Here is a 24,055-nt window from a genome sequence, read left to right on the forward strand (position 1 = left end):
GACATGGGGGGGAGAGGGCCTGTTTCTCCAGAAAGGGAAGGAAGATAAAGGGGCAACTGTACGAAGACCCTGAGACCACAGACCCCAGTGAATTTTGAAAGTAACGAACTGCAACCGTGACACAAAGAGGGATGCGCAGGCAGCGGGATGCTGTAGAAAAGTGCATTTTGTTGGTTCTTCGCCCAGTTGGCGCATGTTTACAAGGAGGCTACTGGGTGCCAGATACTGTGCAACGGGGCTGGTGGCCAAGGGCCTGCCTGCCCTGCTGGGAGGGGCTTGAGACGGCTCATACCAGGCAGCACTCACTTACTGCAGGCTGCAGAGAGGAGGCGGCATTTACTCTGGGACCTGAAGCAGGGGAGGAAGCTAGACCTGTCAAAAGAGGGAGGATGGCCATCCTAGGAAGAGGGTACAGCAAGTGCTAATGCCCTGAGGCTGTTGGACTTGAGATGCTCAAGGCTGAAAGCTCAGTGAAGGAATGGGAGGGTGGAGTGGGAGGAACGGGAGAGCTAAATGGAGCCGTCACCAGAGGAATTCGGGGGGTCCTACAAGGAAGCCCCCAGCAACAGGGCTTTCAGCTTCATTTTGAGATGATTGCTTTGGTTGTGTGTAGAGACTGGCCTAGAGGGGCTGGGAGACTGGGGAGACCAGCAGGAAAGCCATGGCCATAGTCCCGGGCGAACCGAAGGAGGTCTGAACTAAGGTGGTGGCTCTGGACCTGGGTCCAACACAGAGCATCAGGGGATTGGATGTGAAAGGTGAGGGGCGGGGGCCAGGAATCCAGAACAATCACACTCTGGCTTCAGCTCCTGAGTGGATGGAGGTGGTTGTTACCAAGGTGGGCAGCCTGGGCTGGGGGCAGTTGGGGTGGCACATAGGTGTTCTAGATAAAGGCAAGAGATCTCTAATACATGCTACATTTGAGATGTTCCTGAAAATCCAGGTCAAGATGTCAAGAGGGCAGTTGGGTTTGTTATTCTGAAGCTCGTATGAGAAGTCAAGGTGGTTCACCAGTAATTGGGTACCATTGGCCTAAAGGTATTTAGGGAATGATGAGATTTCCTGCAGAATGTGGACAAAGTAAAGAAGGGATTCCCCAGACCATGTGTTGTGGAATCCCAGCATTCGGAGGTCAGATGGAGGAGAAGCATCCAGCGAGGAGGAGGACCAAGGAGCGTGGAGTCCTGGAGGTGGGAGGGTGGCACAGGTGGCGGCTGGTGCTGAGATGTCAGGTGTAATGACCATGGGGAAGGGCCCTTGAGGTTTGGTAATAAGGTGCTGGTCCCGAAACTTTGGGGGGCATCACTTTTACCTGGAGGACTTTTTGAGCTGCCACCAAGCTCTGAGAACCGCTGAAGCCGATGCCCTGCAGGTCGGACATGAGGCGGAGGGGAGATGTTAATTCACAGCGGATCTGTTGGCCAGGGCAGTGTCCATGGTGGCGGAGGTTCCCTGGGCCAGGCCGCAGAGGAAATACCTTCACTGTCCACTTTCGCAAAGGGCATTGATTATGGAGAGAAGCAGAGAAATGGGGCAGTAGCTAGAGCAGGGACGGTGGCGTTGAGATGGGTGTTCTGAAGATGGGAGAGCCTGGAGCACGTTATAGGCAAATGAGAATGACCCAGAAGAAAGCAAAAGGCTGATGACAAGGGGACAAGAGGGAGATGCCTTATCATCAGCCCAGGAGGGAGGGAGGTGGGGGATGATTGGGGAGGGTCGTGGGTTTGATGGGGCAGAGAAGGGGGACCTCACTTCCAGGGCTTCTGTTTTCTCAGTGAAATGGGACACGCGGTTTTCAGCTAAAAGTCAGAGTGAGGAGGGGTGTGGTGGGCTTGGGGAAGGACAAGGGAGGAAGCGAACCTACTAGAGAAACATAGCCAGACTGGCAAGCAGCATCCCAGCCCAGGGGGAGCTTTGAGATCATAACTGTCACCCAAGCCGTCAGCCCAGTTCTGCGACTTGGTCAGTAGTGTTCACTGCACAGGTGCGGGCCAGAGATGGTGTTACAGGGGTTCGGGGACAGAGGTGTGCCGGATGAGTGTTTCAGAGGGACAAGGTCAAAGAGTCAGGTGTGATGTTGGAAGAGTGTGGTCCTGGGCTGTGAGCGAGACGGCTGGGAAGGGAAGCCAGAGGGGCCCTGATGGAGAGGCGGGGCCAGGACTGGGTGAAGTGCGGAGCCGAGAGCTGGACAGAGCGCAGGTTTCTGAAGACCAAGTCCAGGCTGTGGCTGAGGGGCTGGTGGGAGACAAGGTCACTGCTGGTGAGGTAGTTGGGGTACCGAGGAGCGGTGGGGGCGGCGAGCCTTCCCTGTGTAAGCTGAGTCACCAAGAAGGATGGCAGGAGCAGGCGGCAGAGGAGGCCACAGGGAAAGGGAGGCAGGAGGGTGGGGGAGGATAGTAACGTAGACTGAGCTCCGAGGGGCAGTGGAGGGTCAGCAGACGAAGGGGGCTGGGGTGGGAGTGGCAGAGAGGGGAGGGTGCGCTTCTGGCGAGGGAACAGCATGTGCAGAGTGGAGAGGACAGGGCCGAGCCGAGCACTGGAGGAGCTGAGGGCTGAAGCAGAGTGCGGAAGGAGGGGCCGGGCTGCCTTGGGCTGGCTCGGAGGCCATGGTCTTTATCCTACTAGGAGCATCTGGGAGTTGTCCAAGAGGACTCTTGTGGTTGAAACATTTTGTGATTTTATGACCCTCGTGCAGGCCTCCTTTGCCTCTGTTTGCAGACTCTCCATCCTCCCGCCCCCAAGGGGTTTCCGTCGTTCCCATCACCCACACTGTCGCACACAGGCAAATAGATGGGAAGCTGGCCGTGCAGCCCAGTGGACAAGGGGCTCCTTAGTGCAGGGGGCCTGGCCCACGACCTAATGGCACCAAGGGAAACACCAAGGCCCTGGAGCGCCAAGACAGGCTTGATGACCCAGTGGCTGGGCGCAGGGCACGTGATATGCACGTAGTGTTGTAGGAGCACGTCGGGGCTGGGGCCGAAGGCGGGCAGTGTAAAGGAGCCACGGCATCCTGGATCCTGAAGTCTTCCTGGCAATTCCTGAGCAGGTCTGGAACCCCAGTTCAAAAGCACCTCCCCAAATGTCTGACTGTCAGCACACTCGCCCTCGTTGAACTCTGCTCTCCCAGGGCCCTTGTGCGTGGCCCGTGCTGTCAGAGGGGTTCCTACTTTCTCTCACTGGACACACTTTGTCGACAGCTGCTCGCCAGGTCTGTGCAGGCTCTGAAGGAAGACGAAGGTCAGGGGGCTGCCTGGCTTTCCAGGAGCTTCCTCTCCAACCCAAGGGACAGGATTCCATCAGACAGGGTTAGCAACTGGCGTTCAGAGAACTCCTGTTCTGAGTCGCAGGTGTGGTCACCCTCCGGGTGCCGTTTGCTGAGCCCCTGCACACCCTTCATGTGTGCTCTGCCCTCAGACCGGGTGTCCTGTTCACTGGGAGGGAACGTGCAGTCCTGAGAAGCCACGTGGCCTTTCCAGGGCCCCCACATGGAAGTGGTGCCTTGGCGTTGAACTTGCACCTGTGTCTGGAGCCCGGCCCTGAGGCCAGGCAGGCCTCCGTTGGTGTCCCAGCTCGCGCCCCCTGAACTGGGTGGGCTGGAGCAAAGCGCTGGGCTGGGCTCCGAGCACAGGAGAGAGGAGGGGTGCTGTAGGTGCGTCTCAGTCACTGGAGACTCGGGCAGGAATTGGGAGAATTGTGACAGCGGTGTGCGGTGGCCAGGCACTCCTCTGCGTATTTTATACCTTCGTCCTCTCAGCCACCCCATGAGGTCAGCTCTATTGTCTCCCCATTTTACAGAGGAGGAAACTAAGGCAAAGGGCATAAGTGACTTACCCAAGGTCAGTAGAGAAGCTGGAACTCATGAAGAGGGATCAAGTTTGGGGCTGGAGGAGAACATGGAGCCTGGAGGGGACAGATGAGTGGCCTGGGGGAAGCGGGGACAGGGGGAACAGCAAGGGCAGGTCAGGGTGGCTGGCTGGGGATGGGCCAGTTCCTGCAGGGGCTCAGACGTATGGTGCTTGGGGCTGTGCTGGGGGTCTGGGAGGCTCAGTCCTTATAATTCTCACACCTCTGTGACCTAAGCAGAGAGGCAGGGCCCAGCCCATGCACCCAAGTCCACCGAGACCCAACTCCCCGCTGCGGCTCCAGCCTCCTCGGCCCCACCCCTGTATTGCCCTAGCACCCCTTCCATGATGCCGGGCCCGTACCGCCACCCCCCAGGCTGGCAGTGGCCTCTCCTGCTTCGTCTCCATCCTGCGAAGCTCGGTCCAAACGCAGCCTCCCTGACCATCACCTCCCCGTCTCCACACTCAGGATCAGAGTCTCCCGGGCCCCGTGAGGAAGAATCTTCCAAGTGCGTGTGGCTCTGCTCTTCCTTCTCCTCGTCATTCAGCCCTTGTTTGTTGAGCACCTACTGTGTGCAGCGGGGAGACTGAGGCCCAGAGAGGAGATGGGACTTGAGCAAGGTCACTCAGCCAGTCAGGGGGGCCTGGGACCGGGTCTCCCCCTGCCTCACCCCCCAATCTCCTGTCACAGGGCTCTTCTTCCTCAGGGAAGTGGCAAGCTGGGCTGAGGGCAGAGCGGGTGGTGGCCCTGCCGGGCTCCCCAGCAGTCAGGAGCCTTTGAAGAGCTGAGAGGAGGGGCTCAGAGCCTCTGTCCCCCCCATACTCTCCCTGCCCCCCACGGTGGAGAGGGGTTGCTTTATTTCTCCTGCCCCCTGAGCTCTGACCTGTGTGGTATCCATCTCCTGAGAACCCTCCACTTCCCCTCCCCTCCCTCCCCTACCACATCTGTTTCCCGTCAGTCTCCAGCTGCGGCTCCCCCCTGCCAGCCCTGCCCCCCATGAGAAGAAAACACTAATGGGCTTTGCCTCACTGCGGGGGGTGGGGATGGCCCTGGGGTGATCAATCCCAGCTGCTGACTGTTTTTCCCTCCGCAGAGGGGAGTCGCCTTGACAGCTTCCCCAGCTCCTCCACCCAGTGCCTGGGCAGGGCTGAGCCAGGACCCGTGGAGGGAAGGGGCACTGACAGGGTCATGGCCAAGAAGCGGGGGTGGCCAGGATGTTGCAAGTGCATTTCCACAGGGACTCAGCTGGTTCCCCTGATCCCAGCCTGCTCCCTCTACATAATAATAATAGCAATAATACATGATATTAATACTGATCAACACTGCTCTTTATGTACCAGGCACTGTTCTAAAAACTTTGCATATATTAACTTATTTACTCTTCACAACAACCCTATCAAGTAGGTACCCTTAGTAGCCCATTGTATAGAGGAGAAAAATTGAGGCACAGAGAGGTTAAGTGACTTGCAAGAGGTCACACAGCAATTACAGAGTCTTACAGAGCTCTTTATGGTTAGAAACTACCTTAAGACAGTCATCTCATTTACTCCTCTCCCTATCACACATACAGCAAATGTTATTAACCCCCCACCCCACCCAAGTTACAGAAGGGCAAGTTAAGGTTCTAAAGGAGAAAGTTCTCTCCCAACAGCCCTTGGCAGGTAGGTAAAGCTGCAGGCCTCTGGCAAGGCCTTTAATGTCTTGGAGCCTCGGTTTCCTCATCTGTAATATAGGAGGATGATAATATGCCCCTCACAGGACGTTAGGTTGTATGATTTATGTGGCCGTGCTTTGCAAAGTGTAAACCACAGGGAGCAAGGGTGGTGTCAGGCCTGCTTGCTCTTGTCTCTCCGGCCCCACTTGGAAGACGGGTTCAGGGAGGGGCTCAGGCCAGCATGAAGAGTCCGGGAGGGGAGCTGGACATCAGGCTGGGTTTGGTCTAGGGGAGGGAAGACTTCAGAGCTGCTCACATCGGACCTATGGGGGCCAGCAGAGAGTCTGCATGGCCCCTGTGTGGCTGGGATCACTGGGATGGGCATACAGGGACCCAGACTTCAGCCCAAGATCGTGAAGTGCTTCTTACAGTGGAGGCAATGGGCTGAGCCAGTGAGCTCAGCCGCCAGGGAGCTCTCCACTGCCAGGGCGTGTAGGCCATGCCCTGGGATACTGTAGGTGTGCATCAAGATGTCTGGAGGGCAGGGGATGTGACCTTCCCAGGTCTTTCAGCTTGGAATTATGGCTTCAACTTTCAGTGGCCCTCTACCAGCTGGTATTCCCCTCCTATTAGTAATAATAATAAACAGCATTAATAACTTTTATGTGCTACGCACCTTCTATTTGTGATCTTCCTTGAGTTGTAACAACAGTCTCATGAGAAAAGTGTTACTGACATCTCCTTTTACAGATGAAGAAGTGGAGGATCAGAGAGGTCAGGTGGCTTGCCCAAGGTCACACAGCTCATAGGTAGTTTGAGCCCAGGTCTGACATGAAGCCAAACTCTTTCTCCTTTCCCCTGCCCAGGAAAGCCAGTCATTGAAAGCTTATTGAGATGAAGCCAAGGCTCCTGCCCTATTTCCATGTCTTCCTAGTGTGGCTTTAGGCCTGGAAGCACAGGGATGGGCTTTATGACCCTGGATCAGAACCCTGCCCACCCACAGTCCGTACATTCGCTTTCTAGAGGCCTCTGACTCGTCCATTCTCTGCTCTGAGTGTCAGCTTCAGACCAGGCACTGCATAATCAGGCAGAAAAGTTGGTGCGCTACTTTTGAGCAGTTTGCAGCCTGCCCAGGGGCTAGCGCTCACGCTCAGCTTCCCTCCAGGACCATTCTGGGTCCTGGTCACTGGCACCAAGGCTCCCTTGACCCACAGCAGCCTGCAGTTCCTGCCCCCTGTCCTCGGCAAGTGGCTCCCAGCTGGCCCTGATCAGCTTCCTTTGAGTCCCCCCGAGTCCATGCAGAGGACCCTGCTACAGGTAGGGGTTCTGGGCTGGGGCTACGGCTGCCAGCCAAGAAACCGTCTGCCTCGGGAAGTGTGCCTAATAACCTCCGTACATATTCCAGAGAAACAAGCTCGCTTTTGAGAGCCAGGATGCGAGGTACAGAGGGAGCAGGGAAGCCCCCTGTGTAACAGAAATGTCCTTGTACGTGCCATACGCCACTCAGTTTACAAGCATCTAGACATCTGACTGCGCCCTGTAAACGAGCTGCGACAATGGCCCACTTTACAGATGTAGAAACAGAGGCTCTCTGAGGCCACACCGTGAGTGAGTAGCCTCAGAGGTCTGGCAAGTCACCTCCCTTCTCTGGACCTCAGTTTCCCTGTTCAGAAACACCTAGCCACTCCACTAACGGGGCAGGCACTGTGCCAGGCCCTGGGATGTGGGATGAATCGGAACACTGGCTGCTGACGTCACAGAGCTAAGGGCTTGTTCACCCGAAGCCTGAAACACTGTGACCCCGTCCAGGTTAAACTCCCCTTGAGTCTTGAGGCCGCAGGAGCAGGTGTGGTGGTGACAAGTGGCCTGGGAAGAAGCAGTGGATGCTGGGAATCAGGACGTGCGGCTTGGGTCTCCCTTGCGCTGGGCCTCAGTTTCTCCATCTGGATAATGCCTGTGCCCCGCTGTGCTGCCTCTGTCTCGGGCATTCGTGAGCTTCAGGTGGTGGCTGCTTAGAGAGTACTGGCGGGGGTGGAGTTGGGGGGCAAAGTGGCATCTAGACCTGGGGCTCTGTGTGCAAGACCTCCTCCCAAAGCGCTGGCCCCAGCCCGAGGCCTCAGCCTATGCCTCCCAGGATGCAGGACGCAGGACACTCGTGTTGCCTGCAGCAGGCGAGAAGCAGGAAGGGTCCTGGGCGCTCTGGGAAACAACCTCTGATTACAGACGCCTGCGCTCTCTCTCTGGGCCCTCCCTGTCTGTCTCCCTCCTCCCGCCTGTCTGTCTGTCTTGAGCACTCTCTGCCTCTCTCCACATCTGCCTCACTCTCCCTGCTCCTCTGGTGTTTCTTTCTTTCCGCCCCCTCCTCCCCACCCTTGGCCCGCTTCCTCCTTCCTCTCTGCAGAGACCCCTGGAGAAGCCCGATGGCCTGGACGTGTCCGACCAGAGCAAGGAGCACCCCCAGCACCTGTGCGAGAAGTGCAAGGTGCTGGGCTACTATTGCCGGCGCGTGCAGTGACCCGGCCGCCCTCCTGCCAGCCAGAGAAGACGCCACCCCCCTGCGTGTCCCCTGTGTGCGCGCGGGGGCGCCCTCGCAGGCTTACAGGTCTAGGGGGTGGGCTCTTGGCTCATGTATGTTGACAAACAGTGTTACTGACGTAGCTGCGCCCCCAGAAGGCCGGGCCTCTGCGACTCTCTACGGGGGGCCCTGGGTCTGTGTGGAGGGGATAGGGCAAGCAGAGGTCAGCGCACAGGACCACGCAGAGCCCTTGGTGTCCCCGCAGGCTCTCCTCTGAGACTCCCTTTGGGGTGAGCAGCCTTGTATTGGCCACGAGTGCACTAAATTTACTGTGAATCCCAGAGCCTGCAGGGGACTGTCTCCCCAAGACCGGCCAGGCCGTCTTTTCCCACCCAGAACCTTCCAGTTTGCCCTGTGTGAAAAGCCACTCTTAGAAAGCCCTAATTTTCTGTCTAAGTCAGCACTCATGGCAAGCTGACACCTGTTCTCGCAGCTGCTGGGGAGCGGGCATCTCTGCCCCCTGCCACTTTGAGCCCCAAACCTGACCGCCTCTGCCGTCACTGGCATTGCACCTGGGCGCCGCACCCTGCCCACCCCCACAGACCCAGAGGTCAGGCACGGGGAGGCACTGAATGTTGGACAGTGTCCCAAGGTGTGACCTGGGGCACATCAGGCAATGCCTCCCCCCTCTCCCAGCACACACTACCCCCACTTGCTTGGATTTTGTCAGCCCCATTCCCTTCCCCTCTCCCTCCCCTCCCACCCACGCTAGGGGGCCACCCCCTGATGGAGGCTACAGGACCCAGCAGGGAAGCCACTCTGGCAGGAAGGACACAGGCCTGGCAGATCAAAGACCCGGGTTTTAATGCTGGCCTCACCACTGACACACTGTGGAACCTGGGAAGGATTCTCATCTCTCTGCTTTGCTACTAGTTAAGTGAGAGAGTGACAGCAGAGAGCCGAGAGGCCCGTTTCTGTTCTGATGTGCTGGGATTCAGCCTGGCTGTGTGCCGTCTCCTGGAGCAGAAAGCTTTACTTGGACAGTATCCCCAGGTCCCGCACCCCAACTATCACCCGTCAGTCGGTCCCTTAAGAAGTCATGCGGAGGGATCCCGGTCCTCCCCTGTCGCCCCTGCAGGCTCAGCCCTGCCTGTTGTCCCCTACCCTGCAAACGTGAAGGAGAGGGTTTCCCCTGCCCCAAGACAAGCTACAGAACCTCTCGTTTGCAAAGTGGGGACAATGATTCCTACCTCCCGAGGTGGGGGGAGGCCTCTTGGCGCTCACACTGGTCAGGGCGATGCTGTCCTGGCTAGCGGGGGGATCGCCTTCCTCTTCGCTCTCTCCCCAGTGAGAAGTCCTATTTTTATTGTCGTATCACCCTTCCTTTCTCCCAGGGGAACCGGCTGTCCGAGCTGGGTCACTTGATTTTGCCCCAACATGATGCCTCTGTGGAAAAAAAAAATCAGACCACGAAATGGGCCTGAAATTCAGTGTTTACCACGGCTCAAGGACACCCAACCCGTGTCCAGTTGCCTTTTGTTTTCAAATGAAAATGCTTTGTACAACTGAGGAGTTACAGCAAAGTGTTAATCAGGGGTCCAGGGAGTGAGTTGAAGAGATGGAGCGAGTGCATTTGCAGCCAGAGGGCTGCAGGGTAGATTTGGGCGGGGTGGTGGGGGGAGCCATGCCCTCTGAGCATTTAAGAAGTGTGTATTTGCTCCAGCCTGAGCCCTGTAGCGGCCTGCCCCTGACTGTGAACACGCCCACTGAGGAATCCCTCCCAGCTGCTCCCTGTCTGCTCCATGGTGTCAAGGTGAGCCAGAGTCACCCTGTTCCAGGGCTCTCTGTCCCCAAGGAGAAGCTGTTGCTGTCAGTCATCCTAGCGCCCTGCTAACGAGAACATTCGCAGTGGTGGGCAGTGTGCTGGTCTCCTCTGCGAGGACCAGGTCCCAACCCTTCCAGGGACCTGGCTCCACAGGGGGACCTTGGCCTCAGGTACCTGGGCTGCAGTCGTGGGGGAAGCCCACACCCTAGAAAGAACCCAGGCTCCAGACCCCTGGAGGCCAGGGCCTTCCACAGGCCAAGAGGAGAAGGGATATCACCCCAAAGTGACCTTTGCAGTGGGTTTGTCCAGCTGGCAGCCATTGCCCCCGCCATCTGTGCAGAGCTGGCCACCGCAGGGGCTGGGCCCTCCCTCTGAGGCGGCCCTTCCACACCGCCCCCTCCTGCACTGTTTGGCTGAATTTGGGAGCTCTGTGTGCTCAGCAAAAGCCACTGCTGTCCAGGCTGGTGCTGTGAGAATTAAGTGCTCAGAGGGCCTGGGCACCCAGGAGACAAGAAAGTGTGTGGTTTTAGTACGTTCAAAGGGACAATCGCTTGCAGTTAGTAGATCTAGCGATCCAGTTGGGAGAGAACGGTGTTTACCCCATATGAAGTATTCAATAGTTCTACTTGTGAATTTGTATTTATTTTGAGTTATACTTGACACAGAATTCCTTTTTTTTTTTTTTTAAAGAAAAAATACTATGTGTGTATTTTGAAACGAAAATTCATGGATGTTAAAATTTCTGCATGGTTTCCAATTTTTCTCACAACACTGAATTTGTTACCTTCTCCCGAAAAACCTTCACAGTGATTTTTGTCTGTATATATTTGAGGGCTTTTTTAAAAAAAAGAAAAAGAAAAGAAAAATATGATTGCCTGATTTTTGAGATTAAAGTAAACAAAAAGAGAGGCATTTTCAAAACTTCAGAGCTTTCAGGAGGGCAATAGAATATCAAATGAAGATTTCTGGAAGTATTTTTTGCAAACCTTCTGGTTGAGCTGCAAGAAAATATTTATGGTGAGAACTTTTCTCTTTTTCCTGTTGGTTTTTTTTTGGGGGGGGGTTGATTTTTTACTATGCTTTGGTCTGTAAAAAGTCTGCAACTGAATTACATTAAGAAGGAAATATTGTCTACATAGATTATTATATGAAGTTGGTACATAATTCTGATGAGGAAAAAAAACTTTGCAATTCTTTAAGCCATATTATTGTTATTCTCTGTTGTTTTCCCTGGATAAAAATATCAGTATTAAGTAGCCAGCATATTATTCAAGTGCTTAGACTTATTAATATGTTCTTGTCCTGTATTTATACATATGTGTATTTGGGAAAGTACTGCCTTTTTTTAAGGGAAGCTATTATTAGATACTTAGTGAAAAAGGGAATGGTGAGCCCTTCGAGCCTCTTCAGCTGAGGATAACACAGCATTATAATCCATTCTCTTGCACCTTCTTATTATTATCTTGTTATTATGGTTATTAAACTTGTGGGGGGCAGGAGTGTGCCTGGGGAGCACGGGGCGTGTGACTAACTAGCCCCACCATGGTCGGCCAGCTCAAAGATGGTCTCCTTGGCCTGGTCCAGGGGTCCCGGTCAGCAGGGCCCAAGGATGGAAGAGGAAGTAGGAGGCGGACTTCTCCAGCCGCCCCCTTTGGAGCTTTGCCATCTGAGCCATGCCTCGGTGCCCTACGCTCTTTGAACTTGGATTTGTCACCCAGAGCCCTTACACCTGCCCTCCAACATCTAATGGACTTGAATCTACTCTAAACGAATATTTAATCCAGCATCACTACATCGTAGCCCAGTGTGGCAACTAACCCTGGAGTTTGGGAGGCGTCCGGCCTTCGGGGGAGTTCATCGCTCTCTGTTGCCAACCTCACCGTTCGACCTCCTCCGCTCCTGTGTGGTGACCCTGTCCGTGTCTGTATCTGTTAATACGTGTGTGTCCAGCTAAAAAGACAAACAGAACCCGTGGGCCAGCTCGGAGGGTGCGTGGAGAAGCCTCCCGGCCTCTCCCGAGGGCCGCCCTCGGGATGGCATTCCGTTGTGTGCCTTATTCCTGGAGAATCTGTATACGGCCTACCTATAGAAATATAGCCTTTTCATGCTGTATTAAAAGAACTTTTAAAAGCAAGAGAGGCTCCTGGGTGTCCTTGTTTACACGGAGCATCGGTAGGGAGCTGAACGTCTTCACAGATTCGGGGGTGCTGAGCTGGGTAGGGGCGGCTTGGGCCTGCCCTTCCACTCTCCCACCTCTGGAATGTCTTGTCCTTGCCCTGCCTCCACCCCACTGATTTGCCTCCTCCCAGCCCCCCTGTCCCCAAACGGACACTCTCTCCGGGGCGAGGGCCCTCCCCAAGCGGGGCCCCAGACTGGGCAAGATTGTCGGCACATTAGGTCACAGTTAGCTCTGCGATGGGACTGCTGGTGACCATATATAGGAGTGAATCTTCCTCGGAGACAGCAGCCCTAGGCCTCGCAGCTGCAGCTCCCACTTGGCCCTCTCACCAAGACAGGGATTTGGGCCTCAGACGCTGGGCATCCCACAGTGAGCAAACTCAAGTGTCCAGGGCCTCCTGGAAAGTCCCCAGGAGAGGGAACAGAGGGCCCTTCTTCTGAGCAAGGACCGGTCTGGGCTGTCTCAAGGTGGGGATCTTGACCGGGGCCACAGACGGGAAGCCATGGCTCACAGGGCCTGGAGCCACGGCGAAGCAGGCCTGAAGGAGCCACCTGCATACGGAGCCCTGCGGCCCAGGATCAGCGTGTCTGTGGTTCTCAACCTGGCTGCTCACCAGAATCGCCTATGGGAGCCTTGGTCCATCCCAGAGATGCTTGAGAAAGCAGCCTGGGTGTCCTCAGGTTCTTAAAGTCCCTGATCAGTCCAGTGTGCACGGCTGAGAAGCACCAGGCTTTGAAATGGTCCTCAGGGTCCTGCGGGGTGGATGGTGATGGCTGTGAGGAGGCCGTGGGCAGGGGGCGTCCAGCTCACTGGAGGGCATCCCACCCTCGGCTTCAGTCAATTGCTACCATCTAAGAATACACTACCTGGGGTGGGGAGGGGAGTAGTGGGGGGACTAGGCTGTTATGTGAAATTCTCCAATTTTTAAACTTTGGCAACTAGTTTATTAAATAGCCAAACTACATGTCTGTGGACCAGCCCATGTCTCCATGCAGCCCCTGAGATGGAGCAGAGAAAACAAGGTAAGTCCTTGGCATCAGGGATCATGGATGGGGGAAGGGTGGCGAACAGGCAGGAACAGAGGTTCCCAACTCCAGAAGCAGGACCCCTTGTCTTATTTGGGGTGCACAGCGAATCCTGGGAGCCATCAAGCCCTATCCTGCTTATTGGCACAAAGGAAGAATTCACCTCCGGGTGCCTGGCCTCAGGCTGCGTGAAATGGCGGGCAGGGCCAGAGTTGGCCTGAGCGCAGGTGGGTGTCAGTGCAGCCAAGCAATGAGCAGAGGGGGGACCCAGCCCAGCAGAGTGGGCGGGGGAGAGGATAATCACTCCCATGAGGGCCTCTCCACCCACAGCCCAGGGAGGGCTGCGCTCCCAGTACAGGTCTGAGGACACGGAGCCCGTCTGTCTCAGTGGCCCGTGCCCCACAGTGCCGGCTTCCAGATCAGCCCTGCCTCCCCCGGCTGGGCGACCCTGGGCAGAGTCCCTGGCCTCTCTGAGCCCCGGCTTCTGCCGGGGCACTGTGCGGATAAGTCGGCCCCGTGAACACAAGGCCCAGCACACAGCTTGGCACCTGGCTGGCGGGTGGCAGGCCAGGGGCTGTGGATCTCTTGCTCCCACTGTCTGTGGCTCCGGCCAGAGGTCACCCAGGGAGTCCGAGAGGGTGCCAGGCCGCCAACCCAGGAACCTGGTTCACTTGCTCACTGGCTGAGTACCCCCTGTGCTAGGGCCGAGGTGTCAAGGTTAATGTTCGATTTTCTGCCCTTGTGTGTCGTGTGCATGCGCCCGTATTTGTTTTGTTTCGTTTTCCGTGGAAAGAAAACAAACCCAAGGCAAACACAGCCTGCATTTCGACATCTGCCGCCGTGGAGACCAGTAATTCCCCTGGACAGGAAGGATTTCCGGTTGGACCTAATGTCCATGTCCAGGGGCAGCGGCGGCAGCTGAGAGCAGAGAGAGCGGAGTCCACCGCAGAAAGGGGTGTCGGGGGACCCAGAGGGGAGGGCCCAGCTCTGGACCCAGCCCTGCCTGCCCTCCTCGAAGCTGGTGTCCTCTGCCACCCTAACCCCATATTTGAGGCCTCCAGAGGCGGGGGCTCACTTGAGGTCACCCAGTGGGAGGAGCAGGATTTGAACCCTGAGTTCTTACCTCCCAGTGCCGTGGTTCAGAGGCAGAGCTGGGGCTCGGCCCCGGGCAGCATGCTATGCCCACAGTTGCAAAGGTGGGGCAAGGAGTGAGGGCCCCAGGGGCGGGGGTGGTCTGGGAGGACAGGCAGCTCCAACCCGTGAAGGCCTTGGTGTAAGGAACCAGGCACGGGGAGGGGAGACTGGCCAGTGCCTCAGATCTGGGGTGGCGGCGGGGGGGAAGGCATGTGGGCTCAACCACCCCTCCCTCTCCCACCTCAGCACCAAAAGCCCTGGGGACTCAAGGGCCCCTCGCGGGGCCCAGACAAGGCTCCTAGCACCACCACCTTCCTGGAACGTGTCCTCACCTGTGAGCTGGAGCAATCGGGACACGCTGCAGGCCGCAGCGGACACCGGGCTGCAGCGGAGGCTCTGTGCTGGCTGCTTCTCCTCTCCCCGGCTCCCGCGGCCATCGGGCTTCTGCCCTGGGCCCTGGCCACAGGCCCAAGTCTCTCCTGTCCCTCTGGCCTCGTGTGTGTGCTCCTAACAGTCCCGGCAGGAGCCAGGGCAGAGACCAATATGGCGGGTGGGGAAATTGAGGTCCAGGGAAGGCCCTAACGCCCCAGACAGGCAGACGGGTCCTCCACTGCACCCTCCCATCTCCACGCTCTGTGCTTTTTCTGATCCCTACCAGAGACTCCAAGTGGATTCCCACCAGCACGCTCAGGCCTTCAGCAAAGCACCAGGGGCGTCTTCTCGGGGCCTGGGTGGGGAGTCAGGCCCCTGCCTGCCCTCAGACAGCTGGACTCTGGCTCCCCACAAGCTCCCCAAGGTCAGGCATCCAAACGCCACCCCAGCGGCTCCCTGGCCCGCCTCCCACACGGTGCTGAGAGAGGAGACACTTTCTACTTGCGTGTGTTCCGCTCCTGGGCAGGAGACGAGCTCAAGGGAGCCAGGCCAGGGAGGTGCACGGGGGCAAGGTGGCAGAGGGGGCCTCCAGTCCCATCCCCGCACACTCCCAGCACCCCACCGTCCGTGCGTCTGCAGTGCCGGTGTGGCCTGGTGCACCGCAGGGTTAAATGTGGAATAAATGAGTGGGATCTGGCCAGCGTCCAGTGTGCCAGCTGCTGTGCTCTGTGATCTACGTGCATCATCATTCTTGATCTTCACCACGACCCTGTGAGCTGGGTGCTGGGATGAGTACCATTTCACAGAGAGGGAAGCCGAGGTTCAGAGAGGTTGAGTGACTTGTCCAAGATCATACAGCTAGAGAAGCAGAGCCCCTCCCTGTGCCCCCTCCCAGCGCCACTTCCCACCCCTCACCCCCCAGTGTCAGGTCCAGGGCCTAGTCCCTGCCTCTGGCAGCTGTGCCACCCGCCCAAGACAGCCAGGCGGCGGGGCTGGCCTGCCCTCAGCCCCCAATTCCCTGGGCCCCTCACACCTGCCCAGCCGAGCCCGCCAGCCTTCCTATGGTAGCCCAGAGCCAATAACCACTTAGTGCAGGCTCCATGGTGGTTACTGCGGGCTTGTGCAGAAGCTAGAACTCAAGCCAAGCCCCCCAACACAGCTCCCAACCCCTTTCCACCTCTGTCCTTGAAAACTTCCTGGGGGGTCCCTTTCCCAGTTGCAGGGGAAGCCCAGCTCCTACCTCCACTGCCTCCAGGGCGAGCCAGGCCGGACCCCTGTGCCTTCTCTCCCTGGCGTTCGGCCCTCCCCCGCTGGAGCCCTGTATTCAGGCCTGTCCCCCTTCCACATCCTCCCTCTTGGTCCAGGAAAGGAAGGGGGTCTTCCTCCCACCCGAGCCCTCCATCCTGGGAGCTGAATAGCATCCCCCTCTACCACCTGCTCAACATCCCCCCTCCCTCTCTGGTCACTCCTGGAGGTCAGGGCTCAGCCTCCACCGCCCCTCCACACCCAGCTTCTGCAGCCTGTGGGGCAGTTTGGGGTCCAAGTCCTGCCTCGTTCATCCAGGATCATGGCACCTGCCGTGACCTCCATCTCGGCCTCCCCACTCTCATCCTGGCAAGGGCCCTGGGGTCAGACGGACTGGACATTGAACTGCAGCTTCACGACTTATCAGCTGTCATCCTGAGCTCAGGAAGTCGCCTCCCCGCTGAGCCCCGGGTTCCTCCCTTGTAAAATGGGAATGGTATTGCCTGCCCACCACCTGAGGGTCACTGTCACGATTAAACACCTGGGCCATGCTTAAGAACTTTTAGCTACTGCACTGTTCATGGAGGGGTGCCAGGCCCCTGGGCCTGTGCTGCCTCTGAAACGCTGCCCCCCCAGCTCCTGAGGCCTCCCTCTCCCCCCGCCGTGATTCTCTCTCTGCCTCTGCCTCCTACTTATCAGCCCCTTGAGCCATGCATTCTGGAAACTTCATCCCAACCAGGTGGCAGGAGATGAGCAGCCTGCGCCTTGCCCCCAGGAAGGGCCTTTGATCTGTCTGGTCCTTGGCCTGTAGGCCTGTCCCCCTCCCTCCACAGGCACCCACATAGTGTTAGTTCAGCTCTGACTAGGTTTCTGCCTGAGTTTCCCTCTTGTGCTGCAGCAAGGGACCTTTGTCTAGCATGTAACTGGTCCTCCTCTCCCTGGGAACCTGACCCAGCCCCGCCCCACGGTGGAGACTGCTTCAAACAGTTTGCCCCAGATCTCTCTCCTCCGACATCCTGGCCAGCTCAAAATCCCCCAGCTTTCCTCTCACAGGAATCGGCTGGTCCCCTGCTGCCCTCTGGTGGCTAAATCTGAGAACTGCGACTTCCTGCTGGAGGCAAGCCTGCATAGGGGACAAAAGGGGAATTTTTTTTTTTTTTTTTGCTCCCAAACCTGAAATGAGTCCTGATCTCCCCAGCACAGTGCTATCCAGGCCTCATGCACCTTTACTTGAGTAAAACTGTCAAGTGGTAATATCTGGGTTTTCCTTTCTTGATTATAAAAATAACACATGCACAATGTGAAATGGAAACAACACAAAAATAGGAAGTAGGATGTGAAAATTCTCAGCCGAACCTCCCCCAGAGACACCACTGTCCAGAGTTTGGCCATATCCTTCCCTAGTCTTTTGTTTGTGCAAATATATTTGTGTTTAATGTATACACACACACACACACACACACACACACTAACCTAACAGGATTGTACTTGACATGCCGTTCTGTAACCTGCTGTGTTCTCATCATCATCTTCCCCTGTTAGCACAGAAATCTGTTTCATTGGACTAACAGCTGATTGTACTCTTTTGTTAGGTAATGTATTTATCGATTCCCTATTGAAGAGTACGGGCACCTTTCTGTTTTTCTTAATCACCTTTCTGTTTGGTGCAGTAGGGAGATCTGGGGTCAGGCGAGCTAGGGTCTGACTTGAAAAGTCTCAGGCCACTACCTTTGATCACATCCCTGTTCACCCCCCTCTCCCCAGGCCTCAGTTTCCCCACCTACCCACTGGGGCAATGGGCTCCACCTAGAATCCTTCACTCCAACAATTCCTCTGATCTGTGATTCCACACTGGGTTGACAGAGCCTATGAGCTGCCCTGATGTAATTCATGAAGTTGGGGAGCTGGTGCAGGGAGGGGACCTGAGAGCCCCAAAAACTCTTTTAGGCCTGGGGCCTGGTGAGCACTTTGACAATTGTGGGGAGGAACAGCTGAAGAAAGCTCCAGAACTCTCCATAAAGGAACCGATTTTACTTTATATTTTATTTTTTGAAATAGAGTGTAAGGAAGTTCAAGCCTATGGTCATCTTGAAAACAATAAATAAATTGGACTGAATCAAAATTTAAAAGTGCTTCAAAGGACACCCTTAAGAAAGTAAAAAGACAACTCACACAATGAGAGAAAATATTTGCAAGTCCTATATCTCATAAAGGACTTTTATCTACAATAAATAAAGAGCTCTTACAACTCAACAATAAAAATACAAATAACCCCACTTAAAAACAGGCAAAAATGTGAATAGACATTTCTCCAAAGAAGAGCATCTTCTCATGTGTCCATAAACACATGAGCAGATGCTCAACATCATTAGTCATTGAGGGTATGCAAATCAAAACCTAAATGAGATACTGCTTTGATGTCAAGAATCAAAAAGATAGATAGGGACTTCCTGGCAGTCTGGTGGTTAAGACCTCACCCTTCCATTGTAGGGAGCACAGGTTCAATCCCTGCTCAGTGAACTAAGATCCCGCATGCTACATGGCGTGGCCAAAAAAAAAGGAAAAAAAAAAAAAGGATAGATAATAACAAGTGTTGGTGAGGCCATGGAGAAATTGTAATGATTATACATTGTTGGTGAGAAGGTAAAATTTTGTAGCCACTTTGGAAAACAGTTTGATGTTCCTCAAAACGGTAAACATGAAGTTGGCATTTAACCCAGCAGTTCTTACACTATATGTAAAGTGGTACAATACTATTTTCAGGTAATCTGTGATAAGTTAAACTATGTATTGTAAATCTTAGAGGAACCACTAAAAATATAAAATGAAGAATTAAATCTAATAAGTCACTACTGGAGGTAGAATGAAATCATTTGGGAGGAAAAAACTCAATCCAAAAGAAGGTAAGAAGGGAACAAAAACCATATGGGATAAAGAGAAAATAAATAGCAAGGTGGTCAATTTAAATCTAACTATATTGATAATTAAGTTAAATATACGTGGCCTAAACATTTAATTGAATGGCAGAGTTTGTCAGATTGTTTAAGAAAGCAATGCCACCACTTATGAGTCCGTCTTTTAGCTCTAAATCCTCCCTTCATTGCCCTGTTTGTGATACTGTAATCCCTTTGTTGCCCTGTTTGTGATACTGTAACAGTTCTCTCTTACCACCTGGAATTATATTAAGCTTTATCATAGAGGGCACTGGAGAGACACTTTGTTCAGAGTTCTTGTTTCCCTTTAGTAGGTTAACCCATGTTATGGTTAGTAATTATTTTTTAAATTTATTTATTTTTGGCTGCGTTGGGTCTTTGTTGTGCGCGGGCTTTCTCCATTTGCGGCGAGCGGGGGCCACTCCTCACTACAGTGCGTGGGCCTCTCACCACGGTGGCCTCTCCTGTTGCGGAGCACCGGCTCCAGGCGCGCGGGCCTCAGCAGCTGTGGCACGCGGGCTCCAGAGCGCAGGCTCAGTAGTTGCGGCACACGGACCCAGTTGCTCCGCGCCATGTGGGATCCTCCCGGACCAGGGCTCGAACCCACGTCCCCTGCATTGGCAGGCAGATTCCCAACCACTGCGCCACCGGGGAAGCCGGTTAATAATTTTTCATAATAAACTTTCCCTGTTAGAATTACTCTGTTGTTTCTGTATCCTGTCTGGACCCTGATCAATAAAGAATCGACACAGGCAGTGGTCCTAGGAGATAACCCCACAAAGATGGGATTTCGAGATTTGTTTGGCTGTGCCCTTGGGCTTGAAGGCAGGGCTGAACTACCTGCCAATTGGAAGTGGGATGATGGTAATTTTTGGCATGCAGTGACATCACAATTAATCATGCTGTCACCTGTGGTTAAGTGACGAGAGAAGCATGTGCCTTGGGAGGCCACGTGGCTGTACGCTTGACAGTTATGGCACTATCAATGACCATAAGGACTATAGTGTGGGGTGAATTATTTTGAGCATGCTTGATTGTTTACCAAAAGAAGATGACAAACTCATGTCTTTTAATTCTCAGCTTACGTTAAGCTCTGAGAACCAGAAACCTTCCATGACACCTCTAAAACATCTCTCACTTCTTGTAGACCCTAGACTGATAATCACTTAAAATCAAACAAAAATTTAATTGTGCAGCTTGCTGAATTACAACATCATTTGAATTCACAGTCTCACTAAGTTTTTCATGTGAAAGGGCATCAGTGGGAAAGAATGGGATCCTGAAATTCGTAATGGAGACATCTGTTTGGGTCCAAATGAAACTAACAACTTGAATCCTCCAGTCACTCCATTCCTCCCTTGCCTGTGCAAGTAGCTTGCCCTTCTGTGTCTGAGAAGAACAGACTTCTTTGTCTAAAAACACTGTGATAACTTCACCTGGGACAGGTGCTTTGAAAGGCAATTCCCAAGACCCACCAAACCATTTCCACAACGAGGTCAAATCTCAGCATTTTCCAGAGGGACAGGACTCCAGAAAAACAGCTTACACACCCAAAGAATTCTGAGAATTTACTAACACATATTTTTAAGCAGATTTATTGAGATATTGTTCACGTGTCATACAACTCACCCACTTAAAGTATATAATTCAATGTTTTTTTAGTATATTCACAGATATATGCAACCATCAGAACACTCAGCATGGAACCAAGACTTTCTCTATTCACCCTGTTCCAGTGGACCCTGGACATGGATCTGACTCGTGGCCTCCAGATGCTATTCATTGAGAAATGTTCTCCAGTCTGGGCCCACAAAAGAAGAAGAACCGAGGGCTACGCCATGGGAACTCCTCCGCTGAAAGGCCTCTCCATCGGCTGAGGCTTTGGGAAGCAGCTATGGAAGAGCACAGCTTCCCACCAGCCCCCACGAAGCTTGGGCTGCACAGGGTGCCCTACCCACCACCCAAGAGTTATCAGCCAGACTCCTCAAGTGAAGCATCTTTTACAAGTGGCGGAGCATCCAGCAACAAATGTTTCAGCAAGTCAACAATGACTCGAGTGGTCTGGTGATCTCCCTTTTCAATCTTGCCCCTTCTGGCCTACACTCAAATTATTAAGCTTTAGTTGAATTATTATTATTTGGAAATTCAGATTCCTAGATCCCACCCTCAGAGACTGGTATTCAACAGGTCTCAGCCACGGCCTAGGAATCTGCATGCTTTCCCAGCACCCCATGATTCCTAGGAGAAGCATTGCTTTAGGCCTTAGCAGACCTTGGAAACATTTACTGACATTCCTCTTCATGGAGCAACATTCTATAAAGCCCAGAAGTGTGTTAAATTCTCCCACGTCTTCATACATGCTACACGAAAGAAGTCAGACACAAAAAGTAAATCTTGTAGGATTCCATTTATACAAAGTTCTAGAACAGGCACAATTAATCTACAGTGATAGAATCAGTGGCTTCCTGGGAAAAGGCACAGAGGTATCTTTCTGGAAAGAGGGAAATGTTCTATAACTTAATTTGGTGGTGGTTACTCAGTGTATGAATTTGTCAAGTGATTGATCTGCACACTTAAAATGTGTGAATTTTATTGTATGTAAATTATACCTCAGTGAAGTCATTTTGGAAAGCTATCACGTGTTGTCTCATAAAAATGCTATTTCAGATATTTAAACACATTGTGAATTTACATGGCATCACATATGATTCCATCTGTGAGAGCACGTGTATGACTCACTGCTTCCTTCATGCATTAGGCACCAGTGTACCAGCAACAAGTCAATATCCTATCTGTATATTACACAGGCTCCTGCTTTATGTAGTAAGACCAGGCTCAGGCCCTTGTGCAAGAGTTCTGGGAAGAGAACTGCAGGGAACAGCCCCACCTTCAGGAAACTGTTTTTAGGAAATTCCTGCATTCTTTCTTCCGCTAGCCCACACTAGACTCCTCTGCAGGGAGGGACACACACACACCTGTGCGCGCACACACACACACACATATGCACACGCACCCACGCACACACACACGCACGCACACGTGCTTCCTCCTCATTGGAAAGGAAATGCTCTGTGAACTAAAGACATGCCCCACATGTTCTGTGACCCCGAGACCCCTCAGAAGTCACCAGGGGGCCAGTGGGTCACACCTCAAGGAGCTGACCCTCACACTTGTCAACAGCACCACTGCCTCCCTAGAGTCCCCAGAGGTCAAGAGGAAACACCACAGGGACCAAAATCATGGCTTTGACCTCAGAAATCAGAAGAGCTCTGACTGCGTGTGATCTGAGGACAAAGGGGTCTGTGCATCCCGAAAGGCCTCCAACAGAAAACCCTCTGGACTGGCACGTCCGGGGTTCTAGCCCCTGCTCTGCCAACTGACTCACGGGGTCACCTTGGGCAACCATGTCCCCTCTCAGGGCCTCAGTCTACCCGTCTGTAAAATGTTGGTTGGAAGGGTCGAGCAACAACCCATTATTACTTGGCTTAGGATCCCATTCGTCAAATGAAATCTCTTTTAGAAAACAGAGGGTATCGATGATTGAAAGGGGGTTCAGGGGCCCATGCCTGAGGACCTCCAAGGCTCTTGAGAACTGTTTGAAAACTGTTAGGCCGGCTGAGTTCCCAACCCATGTAGCTGAACTGACTTCATGGAAACTCTCCATGACTCCAATGACCCAACTCCAGCCATGACCCCACAGTGACTACATCTACCTGTGACCTCACATAACTCAGGGAACCCCATATTCCAGATGACCCAAGTTCAGCCACTGTGACCTCAGAATGCCTTCAAGGACCTGTGACCACACATTATCAGACTCAGGGAACTCCAACGTGAGGCAATGCTAATTACACTGTGATTCTTCTGTTATTCGGACTGTGCCTCCCCTGGCTGTTTAAGGAAGTTTTTAGCTCTCCTCCCACTCCCCAATCTGCTCTCCCTGTGAATTCAGAAACACCTGTAACTTAACTCCAAATTTAAACGGCACATCGAGGGTAGTAAAGTCCACATCTAGCCTGAGATAATCACAGCTCCTCCTCCTCTAAGGCCCAGACACACAGGAAATATTGATCTCGTCACTCCAGAGCCTTATTAAGACCATGTGCCAGGGCCCATGCTGTGCACTTTACACAGATCACGTCTGACCCTCATCACCCTGTGAGGTGGGCACTGTTACCCCATTACACAGCTGAGCAAAACTGAGGCTCTGTCACCCAGAGGCGGCACCAGGGCTCTGATGGGCTGCGGACGCTAAGACAGTTTGTCTGTGTCCATTTCCTTGTCTGTTAAACAGGATGATGAGAATACCCTCATAGGTTGCTGGGGGGATTGAGAGTCCAAGGAAAGGCCCTCTGTGGAGCACTGAGTGACAGTGGTAACAATAAACGTCAGCTCCAAATACTTGTTACAGACACTGCTTCCTAAAGCACGTACCCCAGTCTTTTATAGAAAACAGGATTTATTTTCACATTTAAGGTGAACACAAAGAAATGTTCCAGAAGTATATTGTGTATATAATCAGTAGATATAATGTATAAGACACACAGAAGAAATCAAAGCCCACCAGGGAATACACACTGACTTCCTTCCAGAGCACATGGCACTTACAGGTCATTTCTGTTTTCAACTTGGGAACTCACATTGACTAGGCACAGCTCGCAGTGGGTCTGTCCCCAGGTTCAGCTGATTCTACCGCCACAGACTCTCCCCAGACACAAGAACAGCAAACCAATGGGATTCACAGTGACTGGGATAAAAGGCCTCAGCCGTGGGACCTTCACAAACGCCCAGATTGTGCTCCAAAGGCCAAGCTCGTGGCCTATGCTACCGATTTCAGGTCACACCACAGCCTGGAGTAGTTAGTGCCACAGCTTCAGCTCCAGGGAGTCTTGTTAAATTATTCCGATTAGGAAGACGACATTAAACAGCTATTACAGCCCTTTACAGCAACCGGCTTTCCCCCTTGGTCAAAGAAAAGGCAGAAACTGCCTTCAAAGCTAACCCATCACCACCCTCGACGTCCAAGGCACAGGTGAACTTGAGCCGGGCGATCACAGGAGATGCCAGATGAGGAGCAGTGACACAGTGTCCATGACGGGTGTCCAGAAACAGGGCGCTGGGGAAGATCAGGCACTGGGGAAGCAGCCTGGTGGGTCCTGTGAGGTCTGACATGTCTGAGAGGCCTTCCTGAAGCACAGAGAAGGTGCAGCGAACACAGGCAACTCCAAGGGGCCCCTGCGTTGGGAGCCTGAGGCGGCCGCCTGGGTGAGTCAACTCACTGTTGCCAGCAGCTGCCACTGGCCTAGCACCCTGGCCATGGCAGGTTAGCT

General features: G+C 53.8%; 2 protein-coding genes across 6 annotated transcripts in view; one reads left to right on the top strand and one right to left on the bottom strand.

The window, feature by feature from the left end:
- ZCCHC24 (zinc finger CCHC-type containing 24) overlaps positions 1-24,054 on the top strand; it is a 74,437-nt gene extending 50,383 nt beyond the window's left edge. Inside the window, exon 4 of one of the 3 annotated variants that reach the window (XM_082425725.1) lies at positions 20,388-24,054. In XM_082425725.1, coding sequence (XP_082281851.1) covers positions 20,388-20,483 — 96 coding nt within the window. In that variant the 3' untranslated portion in view covers positions 20,484-24,054. Of the gene's footprint in view, positions 6,162-7,898; positions 11,972-20,387 lie in introns of those variants that run through there. The other 2 variants (XM_082425726.1, XM_082425724.1) reach the window with 2 other exon arrangements.
- PPIF (peptidylprolyl isomerase F) overlaps positions 5,994-24,055 on the bottom strand; it is a 24,243-nt gene continuing 6,181 nt past the window's right edge. The window contains exon 7 of one of the 3 annotated variants that reach the window (XM_082425766.1): positions 5,994-6,123. In XM_082425766.1, coding sequence (XP_082281892.1) covers positions 6,103-6,123 — 21 coding nt within the window. In that variant the 3' untranslated portion in view covers positions 5,994-6,102. Of the gene's footprint in view, positions 6,124-10,431; positions 12,769-16,756; positions 16,916-24,055 lie in introns of those variants that run through there. The other 2 variants (XM_082425764.1, XM_082425765.1) reach the window with 2 other exon arrangements.

Source organism: Balaenoptera physalus (genome assembly GCF_965194825.1).
Source record: "Balaenoptera physalus genome assembly, chromosome: 14".
Classification (NCBI taxonomy): Eukaryota; Metazoa; Chordata; class Mammalia; order Artiodactyla; family Balaenopteridae; genus Balaenoptera; species Balaenoptera physalus.